We start from the raw sequence: 19,231 nt of genomic DNA, 5'->3' as shown, positions 1-19,231 counted from the left end.
CTGGTAAAGTCAACATTAAATACATTAAACTGATTCAAAGAGGGGATTTCCTGTTTTTCTGCATCATGTCGTCGTAAACTAAATATCCGTTAGTCTCTGTGAAAGGTTTTAACATTTTAAAGACTAAATGATTCATTTAACAGAAATATGGGCAGATTAATGGATGAAAACAAACTAATAAAACACATCTCAGCTTCCACATCCAGCTGTTAGCTCTATAGATGTATAGATGTATAAATCTATAGATGTATAAATCTATAGATGTATAAATGTATAGATGTATAAATGTATAGATGTATAAATTTATAGATGTATAAATGTATAGATGTATAAATGTATAGATCTATAGATGTATAAATCTATAGATGTATAAATGTATAGATGTATAAATGTATAGATCTATAGATGTATAAATCTATAGATGTATAAATGTATAGATGTATAAATGTATAAATGTATAGATGTATAAATGTATAGATGTATAAATCTATAGATGTATAAATGTATAGATGTATAAATTTATAAATGTATAGATGTATAAATGTATAGATGTATAAATGTATAGATGTATAGATGTATAAATGTATAGATGTATAAATGTATAGATGTATAAATGTATAGATGTATAAATGTATAGATGTATAAATGTATAGATGTATAAATGTATAAATGTATAAATGTATAGATGTATAAATCTATAGATGTATAAATGTATAGATGTATAAATTTATAGATGTATAAATTTATAGATGTATAGATGTATAAATGTATAGATGTATAGATGTATAAATGTATAGATGTATAAATGTATAGATGTATAAATGTATAGATGTATAAATGTATAGATGTATAGATGTATAGATGTATAAATGTATAAATGTATAGATGTATAAATGTATAGATGTATAAATGTATAGATGTATAAATTTATAGATGTATAAATTTATAGATGTATAGATGTATAAATGTATAGATGTATAGATGTATAAATGTATAGATGTATAAATGTATAGATGTATAAATGTATAGATGTATAAATGTATAGATGTATAGATGTATAGATGTATAAATGTATAAATGTATAGATGTATAAATGTATAAATGTATAGATGTATAGATGTATAAACCTTAATGAGTGAAACCTGCTTTTATTTTGACTTTTGACCAAACAAACAGGAAGAAGAATAGAAACAGAGAAAAATACACTTTTATTTCTGAACACGTATTTTAGTTTCAGGACAAACAGACGATGAAGAGCTCATCAAGGTGTTCCTCAGCGTTGCCCCGGTAACGTGAAAACAAACAAGTCTGCAGGCAGGAAGTCGTCGCTTCACTCCGACATTTACTAACCATTAAAAAAACAACATACTCAACGGATTCAAATGAAACATCGAGAAAAGGAAAAGAAAGAAAACAAATCAAAGCTCTAAATGATTAAATCCTCCGTTAACCTCCGTTAACCTCAGCTAACCTCCGTTAACCTCCGTTAACCTCAGTTAACCTCCGTTAACCTCAGCTAACCTCAGCTAACCTCAGCTAACCTCCGTTAACCTCAGTTAACCTCCGTTAACCTCCGTTAACCTCAGTTAACCTCCGTTAACCTCAGCTAACCTCAGCTAACCTCAGCTAACCTCCGTTAACCTCAGCTAACCTCAGTTAACCTCAGCTAACCTCAGCTAACCTCAGCTAACCTCCGTTAACCTCAGTTAACCTCCGTTAACCTCAGCTAACCTCAGCTAACCTCAGCTAACCTCCGTTAACCTCAGTTAACCTCCGTTAACCTCAGCTAACCTCAGTTAACCTCAGCTAACCTCAGTTAACCTCAGCTAACCTCCGTTAACCTCCGTTAACCTCAGCTAACCTCCGTTAACCTCAGCTAACCTCAGCTAACCTCCGTTAACCTCAGCTAACCTCCGTTAACCTCAGTTAACCTCCGTTAACCTCCGTTAACCTCAGCTAACCTCCGTTAACCTCAGCTAACCTCAGCTAACCTCAGCTAACCTCCGTTAACCTCAGCTAACCTCCGTTAACCTCAGTTAACCTCCGTTAACCTCAGCTAACCTCAGCTAACCTCAGCTAACCTCCGTTAACCTCAGCTAACCTCAGCTAACCTCAGCTAACCTCAGCTAACCTCAGTTAACCTCAGCTAACCTCAGCTAACCTCAGCTAACCTCCGTTAACCTCAGCTAACCTCAGCTAACCTCAGCTAACCTCCGTTAACCTCAGCTAACCTCAGCTAACCTCAGCTAACCTCCGTTAACCTCAGCTAACCTCAGCTAACCTCCGTTAACCTCAGCTAACCTCAGCTAACCTCAGCTAACCTCCGTTAACCTCAGCTAACCTCAGCTAACCTCCGTTAACCTCAGCCAACCTCAGCTAACCTCCGTTAACCTCAGCTAACCTCAGTTAACCTCCGTTAACCTCCGTTAACCTCAGCTAACCTCAGCTAACCTCCGTTAACCTCAGCTAACCTCAGCTAACCTAAGCTAACCTCCGTTAACCTCCGCTAACCTCAGCTAACCTCAGCTAACCTCCGTTAACCTCAGCTAACCTCAGTTAACCTCCGCTAACCTCCGTTAACCTCAGCTAACCTCAGTTAACCTCCGTTAACCTCCGTTAACCTCAGCTAACCTCCGTTAACCTCCGTTAACCTCAGCTAACCTCAGTTAACCTCAGCTAACCTCCGTTAACCTCAGCTAACCTCCGTTAACCTCAGCTAACCTCAGCTAACCTCCGTTAACCTCCGTTAACCTCAGCTAACCTCAGTTAACCTCAGCTAACCTCCGTTAACCTCCGTTAACCTCAGTTAACCTCAGCTAACCTCCGTTAACCTCAGTTAACCTCAGTTAACCTCAGCTAACCTCCGCTAACCTCAGTTAACCTCAGTTAACCTCAGCTAACCTCAGCTAACCTCCGTTAACCTCAGTTAACCTCAGTTAACCTCAGCTAACCTCCGTTAACCTCCGTTAACCTCAGTTAACCTCAGCTAACCTCCGCTAACCTCAGTTAACCTCAGCTAACCTCCGTTAACCTCAGCTAACCTCCGCTAACCTCCGTTAACCTCCGTTAACCTCAGCTAACCTCCGTTAACCTCCGTTAACCTCAGCTAACCTCTGTTAACCTCAGTTAACCTCAGCTAACCTCAGCTAACCTCAGCTAACCTCCGCTAACCTCAGCTAACCTCAGCTAACCTCCGTTAACCTCCGTTAACCTCAGCTAACCTCCGTTAACCTCAGCTAACCTCAGCTAACCTCAGCTAACCTCAGCTAACCTCCGTTAACCTCAGCTAACCTCAGCTAACCTCCGTTAACCTCAGCTAACCTCCGTTAACCTCAGCTAACCTCAGTTAACCTCCGTTAACCTCCGTTAACCTCAGCTAACCTCAGCTAACCTCCGTTAACCTCAGCTAACCTCAGTTAACCTCCGTTAACCTCAGCTAACCTCAGTTAACCTCCGTTAACTTCGAGGTCTGAGTCAGCTCTAGTAGAATTATTATTATTATTATTATTAGAATATGTTTACTGCTCTATTTTATCTGCTCAAGCTTTTATATACACATTTAGATTTCTATATACAGAAACAACAACCAGCAGCCGTCAGACGCTCCGTCAGTCCGTCAGTCCTGATCAATGAACATATTCTGATGTTTTCATCTCTATGACGACAAAATAATCATCTTTAGACAGAAACAGAACCTCAGTTTGTTGTCATACTTCGTCCACCACGACCCCCGACCAGAACGCCGACCCCGACCACGACCCCGACCCCGTGTTCCGAAAAACTTTCTCAAAATAATATTCGGAGATACTTCGTTATTATTTTTATGACTTACGGGTCGGGATGCACCGGTACCGATACCATTATCGGGTATCGGGTCCGATACTGTGCTCATGTACTCGCAAAACAGCACCGATACCACTTTACGGCAGCGTGACGTTAACCTCTCGTCACCGTCTTTCTGGTCTTCAGGCTCCACCTCCCCCACGGTGCGGGCCAGACGGGCCGGTGGTGCGCCCGACTCCGCTGGGCGGGATCCCACCTCAGCCACTTTCATTGCTCCACGGGGTTTTGTTTGCAGCCTCTGACTCACACGTGTGTTAGACTCCTTGATCCGTGTTTAAAGACGGGTCGGGTGGGTTGGCGACATCGCCGCAGACCCCTGGAGCTTTTTACGTGGGCCGTGGCACGGCACGGTCGACAGTCGCACCGGGAGCAGGGAGCCCCGTCACGGTGCAGCGAGGGTCCGGGCGGGGAACGCTGTAAAGCTGCGGCCCCGGGAAGCCCCTTCGCCCCGAGCCTTTCCAAGCCGACCTAGGCGCACCGTCTCGTACGCGGAACTCCCCAGTCTGCCGTGTGTCGCTCACACCCTCCAGCTGGCTGTTAACGAGGCTCTTCTGGCACAGAGAAGTACTCGTATCGGTACTCGTATCGGTACTCGGTATCGGAGAGTACCCAGATGTAAGTACCTGTACTCGGTCTGATATAAAGTGGTATCGGAGCATCTCTAGATACGGGATCTTTTGTACTAAGTTTTCACCTTATTTTTATCTTTATCTTCCATATATTATTACAATGTGCCCAAAAAGATAATTTCCCGTTAACAAGTCAGACGATGTGGTGAAGCTCCGGGATATAAACAATTTACCGGACAGATGCGACTCGGATCAACCTCATCACACCTCATGTCATCACATTCTACTGTTCAAGGTTTGTTTTCTAGGAACGTTGTGACTTTAATCTCAGAGAATATTCTAGTTGGTTTTCCTCGTTAGTTTCTGATCTTTCTTTCCTAAATTTACGACGTTATAATCTTTGAAGATACGGTTTGATCTGGTTCTTTAATCTCACCGAATATTTAACTTTCTGATTTTATAATCTCAGAGAAACGGTCGGCTTCTTTCATCTTAAATTTACGACTTTCATCTCAGAGAGAGATTAAAGTCTCTCTGTTTTAGATTCTACAACGACCCGAATACGGCGCCGGACTTTACCGTCGGTACGATTAGAGTCTCAAGATCAAAAGAAAATGACGTGGAATTATAATTTATTAATAATCTAAATCAACAAGCTGAATGACGCCCCCCCACCGTCCTCTGGTCTCTTTGTGTCAAAGAAAGTGGGACAAACATGTTCCACGGGTTAGGGTTATCTGACTGAAGCTGCAGCCGGTCGATCAACCGAACATGAACCCGACGGAGGAGGACGGGCAGCACTTTTAAAAGTCAGTTAAAGGTCATTTAAAGGTCAGTTATTAGTTGGTAACGAACGCAGAGATCTTCAAGAGTAGGAACCGTCTGTCTGCATGGAGAGAACTGACCAACTCCAGCCGGCTGTAGCCCGACGGTAACCTGCCGGTAACCCGACAGTAACGTGGAGGTAACCCGATGGTAACCTGCCGGTAACCCGACGGTAACGTGGAGATAACCCGACGGTAACGTGACGGTAACCTGACTGTAACATGGAGGTAACCCGACGGTAACCTGCCGGTAACCCCACGGTAACGTGACGGTAACCCGACGGTAACCCGACGGTAACGTGGAGATAACCCGACGGTAACCTGCCGGTAACCCGACGTAAACATGACGATAACGTGACGGTAACGTGGAGATAACCCGACGGTAACCGACAGTAACATGCCAGTAACGTGGAGATAACCCGACGGTAACCTGACAGTAACACGACGGTAACCTTACGGTAACCTTACGGTAACGTGACGGTAACGTGACGGTAACCTGACGGTAACGCGACGGTAACGTGGAGGTTTTCATTCAAACTATATACAACAAGAACATAAACTCTTCTGTTTCTAATCTCACGCTGATGAACTTCCTGTTTCTGTTAGAACAAGTTCAGCATTAACTTCCTGTTTCCTGTTAGAACACGTTCAGCGTGAAGGAACCCACAAACTGATGACGGGACAACAAAAGAACCGTTTCTGTCGTCCGTTAACGGCCGTTAACAAACCCCTTCCAGACCTCCTGGTCCCGACGTTTAGAGTTCCACTCCGTTCGTCTGTCCGCCTCGGGGACGTTACATCTTCTAAAGGGTTTCAACATGTTTTACATTTCCAGGTTCAGCTTTGTTGTTGCTCAAAGACACGTTGGTGGAATCAAACCTGCGACCGCAGAGTCACAGATCAGTCTGATGACGCGTCGCCTCCCCGCACCGCGCCGCTACACGGCTCCAAGCTAACTAACTCGAGAAGAAAAGGTCACGTTCCACCACTGATGCTGGGGGTCACCCGTCCGTCCGTCCGCCCGTCCGTCCGTCCGCCCGTCCGTCCGTCCACCCGTCCGTCCCTCCCTGGATAGCGTTGGCGGTTGCTGTTGGGAACCGTCCCGTCCGTCTCCTACAAACAGAACTGAAACAGAAACGTACATTTAAAGGATCGATGACATAACCTGGCTATTCACATCCTGAACGCAGGAGGAGACGCTCAGAGCTGCAGCTCGCCACAGTAATCGGTATAGTAACCAGTAGTAATCAGTATAGTAATCGGTAGAGTAACCAGTAGTAATCGGTATAGTAACCAGTAGTAATCGGTATAGTAATCAGTAGTAATCGGTATAGTAATCTGTAGAGTAACCAGTAGTAATCGGTATAGTAACCAGTAGTAATCGGTATAGTAATCGGTATAGTAACCAGTAGTAATCGGTATAGTAACCAGTAGTAATCGGTATAGTAATCGGTATAGTAACCAGTAGTAATCGGTATAGTAACCAGTATAGTAACCAGTAGTAATCGGTATAGTAACCAGTAGTAATCGGTATAGTAACCAGTATAGTAACCAGTAGTAATCGGTATAGTAACCGGTAGTAATCGGTATGGTAACCAGTAGTAATCGGTATAGTAACCGGTAGTAATCGGTATAGTAACCAGTAGTAATCGGTATAGTAACCAGTAGTAATCGGTATAGTAACCAGTAGTAATCGGTATAGTAATCGGTATAGTAATCGGTATAGTAACCAGTAGTAATCGGTATAGTAACCAGTAGTAATCGGTATAGTAATCGGTAGAGTAACCAGTAGTAATCAGTATAGTAACCAGTAGTAATCGGTATAGTAATCGGTATAGTAACCGGTAGTAATCGGTATGGTAACCAGTAGTAATCGGTATAGTAACCGGTAGTAATCGGTATAGTAACCAGTAGTAATCGGTATAGTAACCAGTAGTAATCGGTATAGTAATCGGTAGAGTAACCAGTAGTAATCGGTATAGTAATCGGTAGAGTAACCAGTAGTAATCGGTATAGTAACCAGTAGTAATCGGTATAGTAACCAGTAGTAATCGGTATAGTAACCGGTATAGTAACCGGTATAGTAATCGGTATAGTAACCAGTAGTAATCGGTATAGTAACCAGTAGTAACCGGTATAGTAACCGGTATAGTAATCGGTATAGTAACCAGTAGTAATCGGTATAGTAACCAGTAGTAACCGGTATAGTAACCGGTATAGTAACCAGTAGTAATCGGTATAGTAATTGGTATAGTAACCAGTAGAGTAATCGGTAAAGTAACCAATGGTAATCGGTATAGTAATCGGTATAGTAACCAGTAGTAATCGGTATAGTAACCAGTAGTAATCGGTATAGTAACCGGTATAGTAACCAGTAGTAATCGGTATAGTAACCAGTAGTAATCGGTATAGTAACCGGTATAGTAACCAGTAGTAATCGGTATAGTAACCAGTCGTAATCGGTATAGTAACCAGTAGTAATCGGTATAGTAAACTGTATAGTAACCAGTAGTAATCGGTATAGTAACCAGTAGTAATCGGTATAGTAACCGGTATAGTAACCAGTTGTAATCGGTAGAGTAATCGGTATGGTAATCGGTATAGTAACCAGTAGTAACCGGTATAGTAACCAGTTGTAATCGGTATAGTAATCGGTATAGTAACCAGTAGTAATCGGTATAGTAACCAGTAGTAACCGGTATAGTAACCAGTTGTAATCGGTATAGTAACCAGTTGTAATCGGTATAGTAATCGGTATAGTAACCAGTAGTAATCGGTATAGTAACCGGTTTAGTAATCGGTATAGTAACCGGTTTAGTAATCGGTATAGTAACCGGTTTAGTAATCGGGATAGTAACCAGTAGTAACCAGCAGTAATCGGTATAGTAATCTGTATAGTAACCAGTAGTAATCGGTATAGTAATCGGTATAGTAACCAGTAGTAATCGGTATAGTAACCAGTAGTAATCGGTATAGTAACCAGTAGTAACCAGCAGTAATCGGTATAGTAACCGGTATAGTAACCAGTTGTAATCGGTATAGTAATCGGTATAGTAACCAGTAGTAACTGGTAGTAGCCAGCAGTAATCGGTATAGTAACCGGTATAGTAACCAGTAGTAGTCAGTATAGTAACCGGTAGTAACCAGCAGTAATAGGTATAGTAACCGGTATAGTAACCGGTATAGTAGTAATCGGTATAGTAACCAGTAGTAACCGATAGTAATCTATATAGTAACCAGTAGTAATCGGTATAGTAATAGGTATAGTAACCAGTAGTAATCGGTATAGTAACCAGTAGTAACCGGTATAGTAACCAGTATAATAACCAGTAGTAACCGGTAGTAACCAGTAGTAATCGGTATAGTAACCAGTGGTAACCGATAGTAATCGGTATAGTAACCAGTAGTAACCGGTAGTAACCAGCAGTAACCGGTATAGTAACCAGCAGTAACCGGTATAGTAACCAGTGGTAACCAGTAGTAATAGGTATAGTAACCGGTATAGTAACCAGCATAGTAACCAGTATAGTAACCAGTAGTAACCGGTATAGTAACCAGCAGTAAGGTCTCACCTGTAGCTGTGAGGTCACAGTGAGGCTCTGACCGGGTGGTGAGGAGGGCGAGGGGGGGGCGGAGTCACTCTGAGGCGAAGTGCAGCTCCGGTGGGGGGGGCTTCACAGTGACGGGCTGGGAGGTCCGGCGGGGGGGCGACGGCTTAGGCTGAGCCTGCTGCTGCATGGTGTCATAGTACGTCACACCTCCGTAGGTCACCTGGGCCTGACCCTGAAACACACCGTTCACACCTCGTTAAATAATATTAACACCGTTCACACCTCGTTAAACATCATTAACACCGTTCACACCTCGTTAATCATTAACACCGTTCACACCTCGTTAAACATTAACACCGTTCACACCTTGTTAAATATTATTAACACCGTTCACACCTCGTTAAATATTATTAACACCGTTCACACCTCGTTAAATATTATTAACACCGTTCACACCTCGTTAAACATTAACACCGTTCACACCTCGTTAAACATCATTAACACCGTTCACACCTCGTTAAACATCATTAACACCGTTCACACCTCGTTAAACATTAACACCGTTCACACCTCGTTAATCATTAACACCGTTCACACCTCGTTAAACATCATTAACACCGTTCACACCTCGTTAAATATCATTAACACCGTTCACACCTCGTTAAACATCATTAACACCGTTCACACCTCGTTAAACATCATTAACACCGTTCACACCTCGTTAAACAATATTAACACCGTTCACACCTCGTTAATCATTAACACCGTTCACACCTCGTTAAATATTATTAACACCGTTCACACCTCGTTAAACATTAACACCGTTCACACCTCGTTAAAGATCATTAACACCGTTCACACCTCGTTAAACATCATTAACACCGTTCACACCTCGTTAAATATTAACACCGTTCACACCTCGTTAAAGATCATTAACACCGTTCACACCTCGTTAAATATTAACACCGTTCACACCTCGTTAAAGATCATTAACACCGTTCACACCTCGTTAATCATTAACACCGTTCACACCTCGTTAAACATTAACACCGTTCACACCTCGTTAAATATTATTAACACCGTTCAGGCGAGTGCCTACCTGTGGACTCGGGTACATGGTGGGGTACGGGAAGGTCATGACCCCCGGCGGAGGGTAGAAAGGCGGCGGCAGCAGCTGCTGTGGTTGCCCCGGCGACAGAGAAACTGGCGGGCCTCCGTAGAGGGCGGGGTTAGCGATCGGGCCGCCTGATTGGTGGGGATGGAGACCTGAGGAAGAGGAGGAGAGGTGAGTGAGGAGATACTAATCTTCATCCTTAACAATCAGAGAGGGACACCAACTCACCGGGGTGGGGGAGGTGCATCTCAGGTTGGACCAGCATGCCTTGCGGCGGGATGGGGGCGGGGCCGTCTCCGTGGGTGTAGATCGGTCCCTGATAGGACACTGAGAGACAGAGACGGACCGGGTTTATCACTGGATCAGAACCAGCTGTTAACCAAGCTGACCGGTCCAAAGGGAAACTGCCCCCTACTGCCCTCTGCTGCCCTCTGCTGCCCCCTGCTGCCCTCTGCTGCCCCCTGCTGCCCTCTACTGCCCCCTGCTGCCCCCTACTGCCCCCTGCTGCCCCCTACTGCCCCCTACTGCCCCCTGCTGCCCCCTGCTGCCCCCTACTGCCCCCTGCTGCCCCCTACTGCCCCCTGCTGCCCCCTACTGCCCTCTACTGCCCCCTGCTGCCCTCTGCTGCCCTCTACTGCCCCCTGCTGCCCCCTACTGCCCTCTACTGCCCCCTGCTGCCCCCTGCTGCCCTCTACTGCTACTACTACTACTACTACTGTCTGTCTCTACTGTAGTAATACACTGACTATGTACACCGTTATACCTCCTCCAACCTGACTAGCCCTTTAAAAGGTGTCTTCATCTTACTGGGTTCGTAGTAGTGACCCTCCATCACCCCCAGGTGCATGGGGGGCGGCGGCGCCGGCTCTGGAACGGCTCTCTGGCGTTGGGACGAGTAGCGTTTGGCCCGATTGGAACTGACACCCATCTCCTCCATGTTGGAGAACTGAGGCGGGCTGCCGGGGATATGCATGGCGTTGGGCAGGCCTAAGGACGGAAACGGCAATCAGCTACATGCCAATCAGTCGCACGCCAATCAGTCGCACGCCAATCAGTCACACGTCAATCAGTCACACGCCAATCAGTCACACGTCAATCAATCGCATGCCAATCAGTCACACGCCAATCAGTTACATGTCAATCAGTTACACGCCAATCAGTTACACGCCAATCAGCTACACGGCATTCACACGTCAATAGTAGTCATGTCAGTAGTACTTGTACTGTGTTTTCAGTGGAGTACCAGTAGTATTTGTGTTTTCAGTGGAGTACCAGTAGTATTTGTGTTTTCAGTGCAGTACCAGTAGTATTTGTGTTTTCAGTGAAGTACCAGTAGTATTTGTGTTTTCAGTGAAGTACCAGTAGTACTTGTGTTTTCAGTGGAGTACCAGTAGTATTTGTGTTTTCAGTGGAGTACCAGTAGTACTTGTGTTTTCAGTGGAGTACCAGTAGTATTTGTGTTTTCAGTGGAGTACCAGTAGTATTTGTGTTTTCAGTGGAGTACCAGCAGTATTTGTGTTTTCAGTGGAGTACCAGTAGTACTTGTGTTTTCAGTGGAGTACCAGTAGTACTTGTGTTTTCAGTGGAGTAACAGTAGTACTTGTGTTTTCAGTGGAGTACCAGTAGTACTTGTGTTTTCAGTGGAGTACCAGTAGTATTTGTGTTTTCAGTGGAGTACCAGTAGTACTTGTGTTTTCAGTGGAGTACCAGTAGTATTTGTGTTTTCAGTGGAGTACCAGTAGTACTTGTGTTTTCAGTGGAGTACCAGTAGTACTTGTGTTTTCAGTGGAGTACCAGTAGTATTTGTGTTTTCAGTGGAGTACCAGTAGTATTTGTGTTTTCAGTGGAGTACCAGTAGTATTTGTGTTTTCAGTAGTACTCACCTCTCATCTCAGACCTGAAGTAGGAGGTGGGGTTGGGGCTCCAGTTCTGTCCTGCCAGACTGAGTCGGGCTACGTCCTGGTCCAGCTCCGTCAGCCCTCCCCCTCCTCCGGCCTGACTCGGCCCGTCGCCGCCTCCGGCCCAGCTCTTCCCGCCCACGATGGCGGGGGAGGTGGCGTTCCCTCCGGCGGCAGACTCCTCCACGGACGGCTGTTTGCTGCCCAGGTCTGCGGGCCGAGAGCGAGTCCTGCGAGCCAGAGAGTAAGATTTACGCTCCACCGGCCGCTCGGCGGGAGGAGAGGCTTGCGGATTGGTCGATGCGGCTGATGAATGGAGAGCGGGGGCGGAGCCAGAGGAGGAAGCGGCCGATCCAGACGCAGATCTGTCGGCGCTGCCTCGCCGTTCCTGCTGCTGTCGTCTCGGTGACGCAGACCGGTAACCGCCCGGCTGTGACGATGCTGGTGGCGGTACAACACTTAGGTCCTGTTCTCTAACACCTCCTTGGCTGACTGTAATGTCCTCAATGACCACGGAGGGCCCCCTTCCCCCGCCACCGCCACGCCCTCCTCTGCTGACCACGCCCCGGTCTCCTGCGGGGTCACACGGCGTTTTAGGACCCTGTCGTTCTCTGGCGTGCTGCTGGGGAGCGTTTGATTCGTTGTTCCTGTAGTGGGACTGGGCCGGGAGGTGTGAGGGTCTGCTGCGGGAGGGCGGAGGTCTGGAGGGGTTGCTGCTACGCTGAGAGGAGGAGAAAGAGAGGGAGGAGGGCGATGGAGAGGAGGATGACGGTGGAGCTCCTCCTCGGTTCAGACCTCCTCCTCCTCCTCCTCCACTCTGCCAGGATCGGACCGCTCGTTCTCCTCCTCCATCTCGCCACCGCTTGTCTCTGCTGGGAGACGTCGTCTGTCTGCAGGGGACACAGAGACGTTAAACTCTAAACGTCACATGACAGCTTTTCCTCGCTGAAATGTAGCGTTAAGTTTGGAGCGTTATTTAACCTCCTTCATGACCAGCTAGTCGGACATGGTTACCGTTGAATAAAGATAAAGTAGTGTGAATAATCAACTGTAACGGATCACCGATCAATGAGATCAATTATGGGATGCAGATTAAACTGGTTATTCTGGGTTAAGGCGGCGCTCACCTGGGCCTGCGCTGCCGGTACGGTCGGTCTCCGGAGCCGCCGCCGTTTCTGATGTCGTAGCCGTAGATGGCGATGAGCTCCTCGCGGCTCTTCGGCGCCTGCTCCTCCTCCCTGAACTTGTCATGCTCCCAGCGACCCTCGTCCTTCCACAACTTCCTGTTTCGACCTTTAGGTCTGAGAGGACAAAGACGGGGAGACGTGATCGAGTGTCCTGCTCTCTACATGCTCACCACACTGTACACAGAGCTGTACACAGGATCCATCAATCAATAATCAATAATCTCCAGCTGTAGCTGTAAGGCTCTGACTGTCTACAGGATCAATCAATCATCAATAATAATAATAAATAATAATATTAATAATCACGATAATAGTCATGATAACAATAATAATAATGATAATAGTAATGTCACCATGCAGTAAATAATAATAAAAATAATCATTATTATTATTATTATAAGAAATAATAATACTAAATCAATTATATCAATTAATCAATTATAATAATAATAATAAAAGTAAATAATAATAATGATAATAATACATAATAATAATGATCATTATAATAATACATAATAGTAATATTAATAATAATAACAATATTAATAATGATAGATATGAGCCACCTCTCCTCCTCCTGAGCGTGTCCTCTGACGTCGTGCTCAAAGAACAGACCCTTCCTGGGGATGTAGGCCGGGTTCTTCCGGTCCTCGTCGTCGTCCAGCTTCTGACCCGGTTTCCCTCCCGCCTTCGTCTCGGGGTCGTCCGTAGACTCCTGTGTGTGTGTGTGTGTGTGAGAGCATCAGTTAGGACAGAGCACGGCGTGATGATGATGATGATGATGATGATGATGACTGTACTTAAAGTACATTTAAAGTGGGGGGGTCTCACCTGTCCGTCACCGCTCTGTCTCTCTCCGGCCAGGTTCCCTTTCTCCTCAGCTTTGTTCTCCTCTTTACTCCGTCCTCCTCCTACCTCCCCCTCTGGCTCCTTTTCTTCATCCTCCTCCTCCTCCTCCTCCTCCTCCTCCTCCTCCTCCACCACCTCCTCCTCCTCCTCCTCCTCCTCCACCACCTCCTCCTCTACCTTTGTTGGAACATCGGCTGCAGAGGGTTTGGGCTCGCTGGCTGCTGCTGGAGCTTCTTCATCGCTGTACTGCTCTGCCTCCTCTTCCTCCTCCACTCCCTGAGGGAACATGTAGTGTAACGGGTGTAGTTCAACGGGTGTAGTGTAACGGGTGTAGTGTAACGGGTGTAGTTCAACGGGTGTAGTGTAACGGGTGTAGTTTATCGGGTGTAGTGTAACGGGTGTAGTGTAACGGGTGTAGTGTAACGGGTGTAGTTTATCGGGTGTAGTGTAACGGGTGTAGTGTAACGGGGGTAGTTTATCGGGGGTAGTGTAACGGGTGTAGTTTATCGGGTGTAGTGTAACGGGTGTAGTGTAACGGGTGTAGTGTAACGGGGGTAGTTTATCGGAGGTAGTGTAACGGGTGTAGTGTAACGGGTGTAGTTTAATGGTCGTAGTGTAACGGTCATAGTGTAACGGGTGTAGTTTAATGGTCGTAGTGTAACGGTCATAGTGTAACGGGTGTAGTTTAATGGTCGTAGTGTAACGGTCATAGTGTAACGGGTGTAGTTTAAAAGGTGTAGTTTAACAGGTGTAGTGTAACGGTGTAGTTTAACAGGTGTAGTTTAACAGGTGTAGTTTAATGGTCGTAGTGTAACGGTCATAGTGTAACGGGTGTAGTTTAAAAGGTGTAGTTTAACAAGTGTAGTGTAACGGTGTAGTTTAACAGGTGTAGTTTAACAGGTGTAGTTTAATGGTCGTAGTGTAACGGTCATAGTGTAACGGGTGTAGTTTAAAAGGTGTAGTTTAACAGGTGTAGTTTAATGGTCGTAGTGTAACAGGTGTAGTGTAACGGTGTAGTTTAACGGGTGTAGTGTAACAGGTGTAGTGTAACAGGTGTAGTGTAACAGGTGTACAGGTGTAGTGTAACAGGTGTAGTGTAACAGCTAGGAGAGAGGTGGCTAGGTCTCAGTGGAGTGAAGGCTGTAAGTCAGTCCTTACAGATGTGGTGTTTTACCTCTGAATGGGAGCCGTTGTCCTCTGGATCAGCACTGTCATAGTCAGAGAGGACAGCTGGACAGACAGACAGAACAGAGACGTCTCACTGGACATATTCAACTCCTTCACACTGAATCAGCCTGAAACAGGTTTTACCAGCCTCACTGTGTTCTACTAACAACTAAAACACTGGAATGAATAGAGGCAGAAGAGTAGATCTGTATCTCCATTTGATTTTAGTGATTTCTAAACAGATGTTTTAACCAGAATGGATATATCTGCTTCATCTGAGTCTCTGTGGAGCTAGAAGGAGGTTACCGCTTTTATTGTGGTAGTCTGAGTAACATGACGTCGATGTGAACTAGAGGGTGATGTGAACTAGAGGGTGATGTGAACTAAAGGGTGATGTGAACTAGAGGGTGATGTGAACTAGAGGGTGATGTGAACTAAAGGGTGATGTGAACTAAAGGGTGATGTGAACTAAAGGGTGATGTGAACTAGAGGGTGATGTGAACTAGAGGGTGATGTGAACTAAAGGGTGATGTGAACTAAAGGGTGATGTGAACTAAAGGATGATGTGAACTAAAGGAAGATGTGAACTAAAGGATGATGTGAACTAAAGGGTGATGTGAACTAAATGAAGATGTGACCTAAAGGGTGATGTGAACTAAAGGATGATGTGAACTAAAGGATGATGTGAACTAAAGGAAGATGTGAACTAAAGGATGATGTGAACTAAAGGGTGATGTGAACTAAATGAAGATGTGACCTAAAGGGTGATGTGAACTAAAGGGTGATGTGAACTAAAGGATCATGTGAACTAAAGGGTGATGTGAACTAAATGAAGATGTGACCTAAAGGGTGATGTGAACTAAAGGGTGATGTGAACTAAAGGATCATGTGAACTAAAGGGTGATGTGAACTAAAGGATCATGTGAACTTAAGGGTGATGTGAACTAGAGGGTGATGTGAACTAAAGGATCATGTGAACTAGAGGGTGATGTGAACTAAAGGATGTCTCTTACCTTCTCCAACACCATCTTCACTCTCCTGCAAACACAGACAGAAACTCAAGTCAGCACTGAAACCAGGACATTTGTCCAGGAAGTAGACGGTCCCCACTGGGACCGGCAGGACAATCAGGAGCTGAAATATGACTGATTCCAGACTTTAGTCTGAGCCTGCTGGTCACAGCACTGATCATTCATTCCTCCTACCTCCTAGATACACCTGATCATATCTCCTACCTCCTAGATACACCTGATCATTCCTCCTACCTCCTAGATACACCTGATCATTCCTCCTACCTCCTAGATAAACCCGATCATTCCTCCTACCTCCTAGATACACCTGATCATTCCTCCTACCTCCTAGATACACCTGATCATATCTCCTACCTCCTAGATACACCTGATCATTCCTCCTACCTCCTAGATACACCTGATCATATCTCCTACCTCCTAGATACACCTGATCATATCTCCTGCCTCCTAGATACACCTGATCATATCTCCTAGATACACCTGATCATATCTCCTACCTCCTAGATACACCTGATCATTCCTCCTACCTCCTAGATACACCTGATCATTCCTCCTACCTCCTAGATACACCTGATCATATCTCCTACCTCCTAGATACACAGCGGGACGTGGCACACGATACCGGTACCAGGGCCTGGCTCGGTGCATCATGAAGGAACCCGGGAGGAGACACCGTCTCTCTAACGAGCGACCCGGAACATGAACCGGATCATCTGGATCTCCTCCAGCAGGTCCAGCTACCGAGCCAGTACCGGCTGAATCTGTTACCGGAGGATCTACCGTTAACCTCTCTAACCCTACCGGAGGAACTACCGTTAACCTCTCTAACCCTACCGGAGGAACTACCGTCATGTCAACACTCCACCGGTTCTGATTGAGGTTCATATAATAATATATTACTATAATACTACCCGGTAACATGGACCAACGAGAACTCAGACACGGTGAATAACCAGCTCCCAGCCGGGACACAGACTACCGGGAGACTACCGGGAGACTACCGGGAGACTACCGGGAGACTACCGGGAGCTAACAGAGCTAGCTACTAACAGCTAGCTCTGTTCGCCGTTAGCCGTTAGCATTAGCATTAGCATTAGTATTAGCATTAGTATTAGCGTTAGCATTAGCATTAGCATTAGCATTAGCATTAGCAGCTACTTACACACTCGGACTCTTCGGGTTTCTTCGGCTCCTCTCGGGTCGGTGCTGCTGAGGGTTCGGGTGGTTCTGGGTCTCTGACTCGTTGTTTAGTGGGTGACCCGGACCTCCCGCTGTCGGAACCAGACCCGGACCCGGAGCCGGACTCGTCCTCGCTGTCCTGAGACCTCCTCCTCCTCCGCCGGTCCGCCATCTCACTGCACGGGAACACCGGAACCACGGCAACACCGGGGCATTCTGGGTAGGCGAATCTTCTTCTTCTTTTACAATTTGCGGCAGACTCGACTCATCAGAGGCGCGTTGCTGCCCTCCAGAGGTCACCTGGAGACCTACATCCAGAAGATTTATTCTTCTCCTGGAGTTTAGATCATCACCAACATGTCATTTACCCTCTACCACCATCTACCACCATCTACCACCATCTATCTCCATCTACCACCATCTACCACCATCTACCACCATCTATCTCCATCTACCACCATCTACCACCATCTACCACCATCTACCTCCATCTACCACCATCTACCTCCATCTACCTCCATCTACCTCCATCTATCTCCATCTACCTCCATCTACCACCATCTATCTCCATCTACCTCCATCTACCACCATCTACCTCCATCTACCTCCATCTACCACCATCTACCACCATCTATCTCCATCTACCTCCATCTACCACCATCTACCACCATCTACCACCATCTACCACCATCTATCTCCATCTACCACCATCTACCACCATCTACCACCATCTACCACCATCTACCACCATCTATCTCCATCTACCACCATCTACCACCATCTACCACCATCTATCTCCATCTACCACCATCTACCACCATCTACCACCATCTACCTCCATCTACCACCATCTACCTCCATCTACCTCCATCTACCTCCATCTATCTCCATCTACCTCCATCTACCACCATCTATCTCCATCTACCTCCATCTACCACCATCTACCACCATCTATCTCCATCTACCTCCATCTACCACCATCTACCACCATCTACCTCCATCTACCTCCATCTACCTCCATCTATCTCCATCTACCACCATCTACCACCATCTATCTCCATCTACCTCCATCTACCACCATCTACCACCATCTATCTCCATCTACCTCCATCTACCACCATCTACCACCATCTACCTCCATCTACCTCCATCTACCTCCATCTATCTCCATCTACCACCATCTACCACCATCTACCTCCATCTACCTCCATCTACCTCCATCTATCTCCATCTATCTCCATCTACCTCCATCTACCACCATCTACCACCATCTATCTCCATCTACCTCCATCTACCACCATCTACCACCATCTACCTCCATCTATCTCCATCTACCACCATCTACCACCATCTACCTCCATCTACCTCCATCTACCACCATCTATCACCATCTATCTCCATCTACCTCCATCTACCACCATCTACCACCATCTATCTCCATCTACCTCCATCTACCACCATCTACCTCCATCTACCACCATCTACCACCATCTATCTCCATCTACCTCCATCTACCACCATCTACCACCATCTATCTCCATCTACCACCATCTATCTCCATCTACCTCCATCTACCACCATCTACCACCATCTATCTCCATCTACCTCCATCTACCACCATCTACCACCATCTATCTCCATCTACCTCCATCTACCACCATCTACCTCCATCTACCTCCATCTATCTCCATCTACCACCATCTATCTCCATCTACCTCCATCTACCTCCATCTACCACCATCTACCACCATCTACCTCCATCTACCTCCATCTACCTCCATCTATCTCCATCTACCACCATCTACCTCCATCTACCTCCATCTACCACCATCTACCACCATCTACCTCCATCTACCTCCATCTACCTCCATCTATCTCCATCTACCACCATCTACCACCATCTACCTCCATCTACCTCCATCTACCACCATCTATCTCCATCTACCTCCATCTACCACCATCTACCACCATCTACCTCCATCTACCACCATCTACCACCATCTACCTCCATCTATCTCC

At 45.9% G+C, this 19,231-nt stretch overlaps 2 protein-coding genes across 8 annotated transcripts in view; both read right to left on the bottom strand.

The window, feature by feature from the left end:
* The window catches only part of rapgefl1 (Rap guanine nucleotide exchange factor (GEF)-like 1), a 52,790-nt gene extending 52,598 nt beyond the window's left edge, over positions 1-192 (bottom strand). Inside the window, exon 1 of the mRNA XM_037762662.1 lies at positions 1-192. This exon is cut by the window's left edge and continues 118 nt beyond it. The gene's annotated coding sequence lies outside the window, so the exon portion shown is untranslated.
* A 993-nt stretch (positions 193-1,185) lies between these two features.
* On the bottom strand, positions 1,186-17,415 carry casc3 (casc3 exon junction complex subunit). Of its 7 annotated transcripts, none has more exons than XM_037762654.1 (13): positions 17,196-17,415; positions 16,016-16,040; positions 15,010-15,065; positions 13,818-14,111; positions 13,553-13,701; positions 12,927-13,100; positions 11,785-12,689; positions 10,709-10,888; positions 10,130-10,228; positions 9,887-10,053; positions 8,809-9,019; positions 3,412-6,361; positions 1,186-1,471 (listed from the first exon to the last, which is right to left on the bottom strand). In XM_037762654.1, exons 1-11 carry the CDS (start codon positions 17,382-17,384, stop codon positions 8,873-8,875), a joined length of 2,385 nt encoding a protein of 794 aa, XP_037618582.1. In that variant the 5' UTR covers positions 17,385-17,415; the 3' UTR covers positions 1,186-1,471; positions 3,412-6,361; positions 8,809-8,872. The 7 variants fall into 7 exon arrangements, with proteins under 7 accessions (XP_037618582.1, XP_037618583.1, XP_037618585.1 ...); XM_037762655.1 differs by lacking the exon at positions 1,186-1,471 and having other exon boundaries at positions 3,575-5,557; positions 5,591-6,361; XM_037762657.1 differs by lacking the exon at positions 1,186-1,471 and having other exon boundaries at positions 3,575-5,557; positions 5,634-6,361.
* Positions 17,416-19,231: the final 1,816 nt, after the last annotated feature.

Source organism: Sebastes umbrosus (assembly GCF_015220745.1).
Source record: "Sebastes umbrosus isolate fSebUmb1 chromosome 14 unlocalized genomic scaffold, fSebUmb1.pri SUPER_14_unloc_2, whole genome shotgun sequence".
NCBI lineage: Eukaryota > Metazoa > Chordata > Actinopteri > Perciformes > Sebastidae > Sebastes > Sebastes umbrosus.
Note: the sequence above shows the minus strand (reverse complement) of the source record. Positions and strands in the feature narration are given on the sequence as shown.

Coding starts and splice junctions, on each gene's coding strand:
- casc3 (XM_037762654.1), bottom strand. CDS start 17,384: ATGGCGGACCGGCGGAGGAGGAGGAGGTCTCAGGACAGCGAGGACGAG. Junction 14,112..15,009: donor ACAACGGCTCCCATTCAGAG/GTAAAACACCAC, acceptor ATGTTCCCTCAG/GGAGTGGAGGAGGAAGAGGA. Junction 9,020..9,886: donor CCATGTACCCGAGTCCACAG/GTAGGCACTCGC, acceptor GGTGTGTTTCAG/GGTCAGGCCCAGGTGACCTA.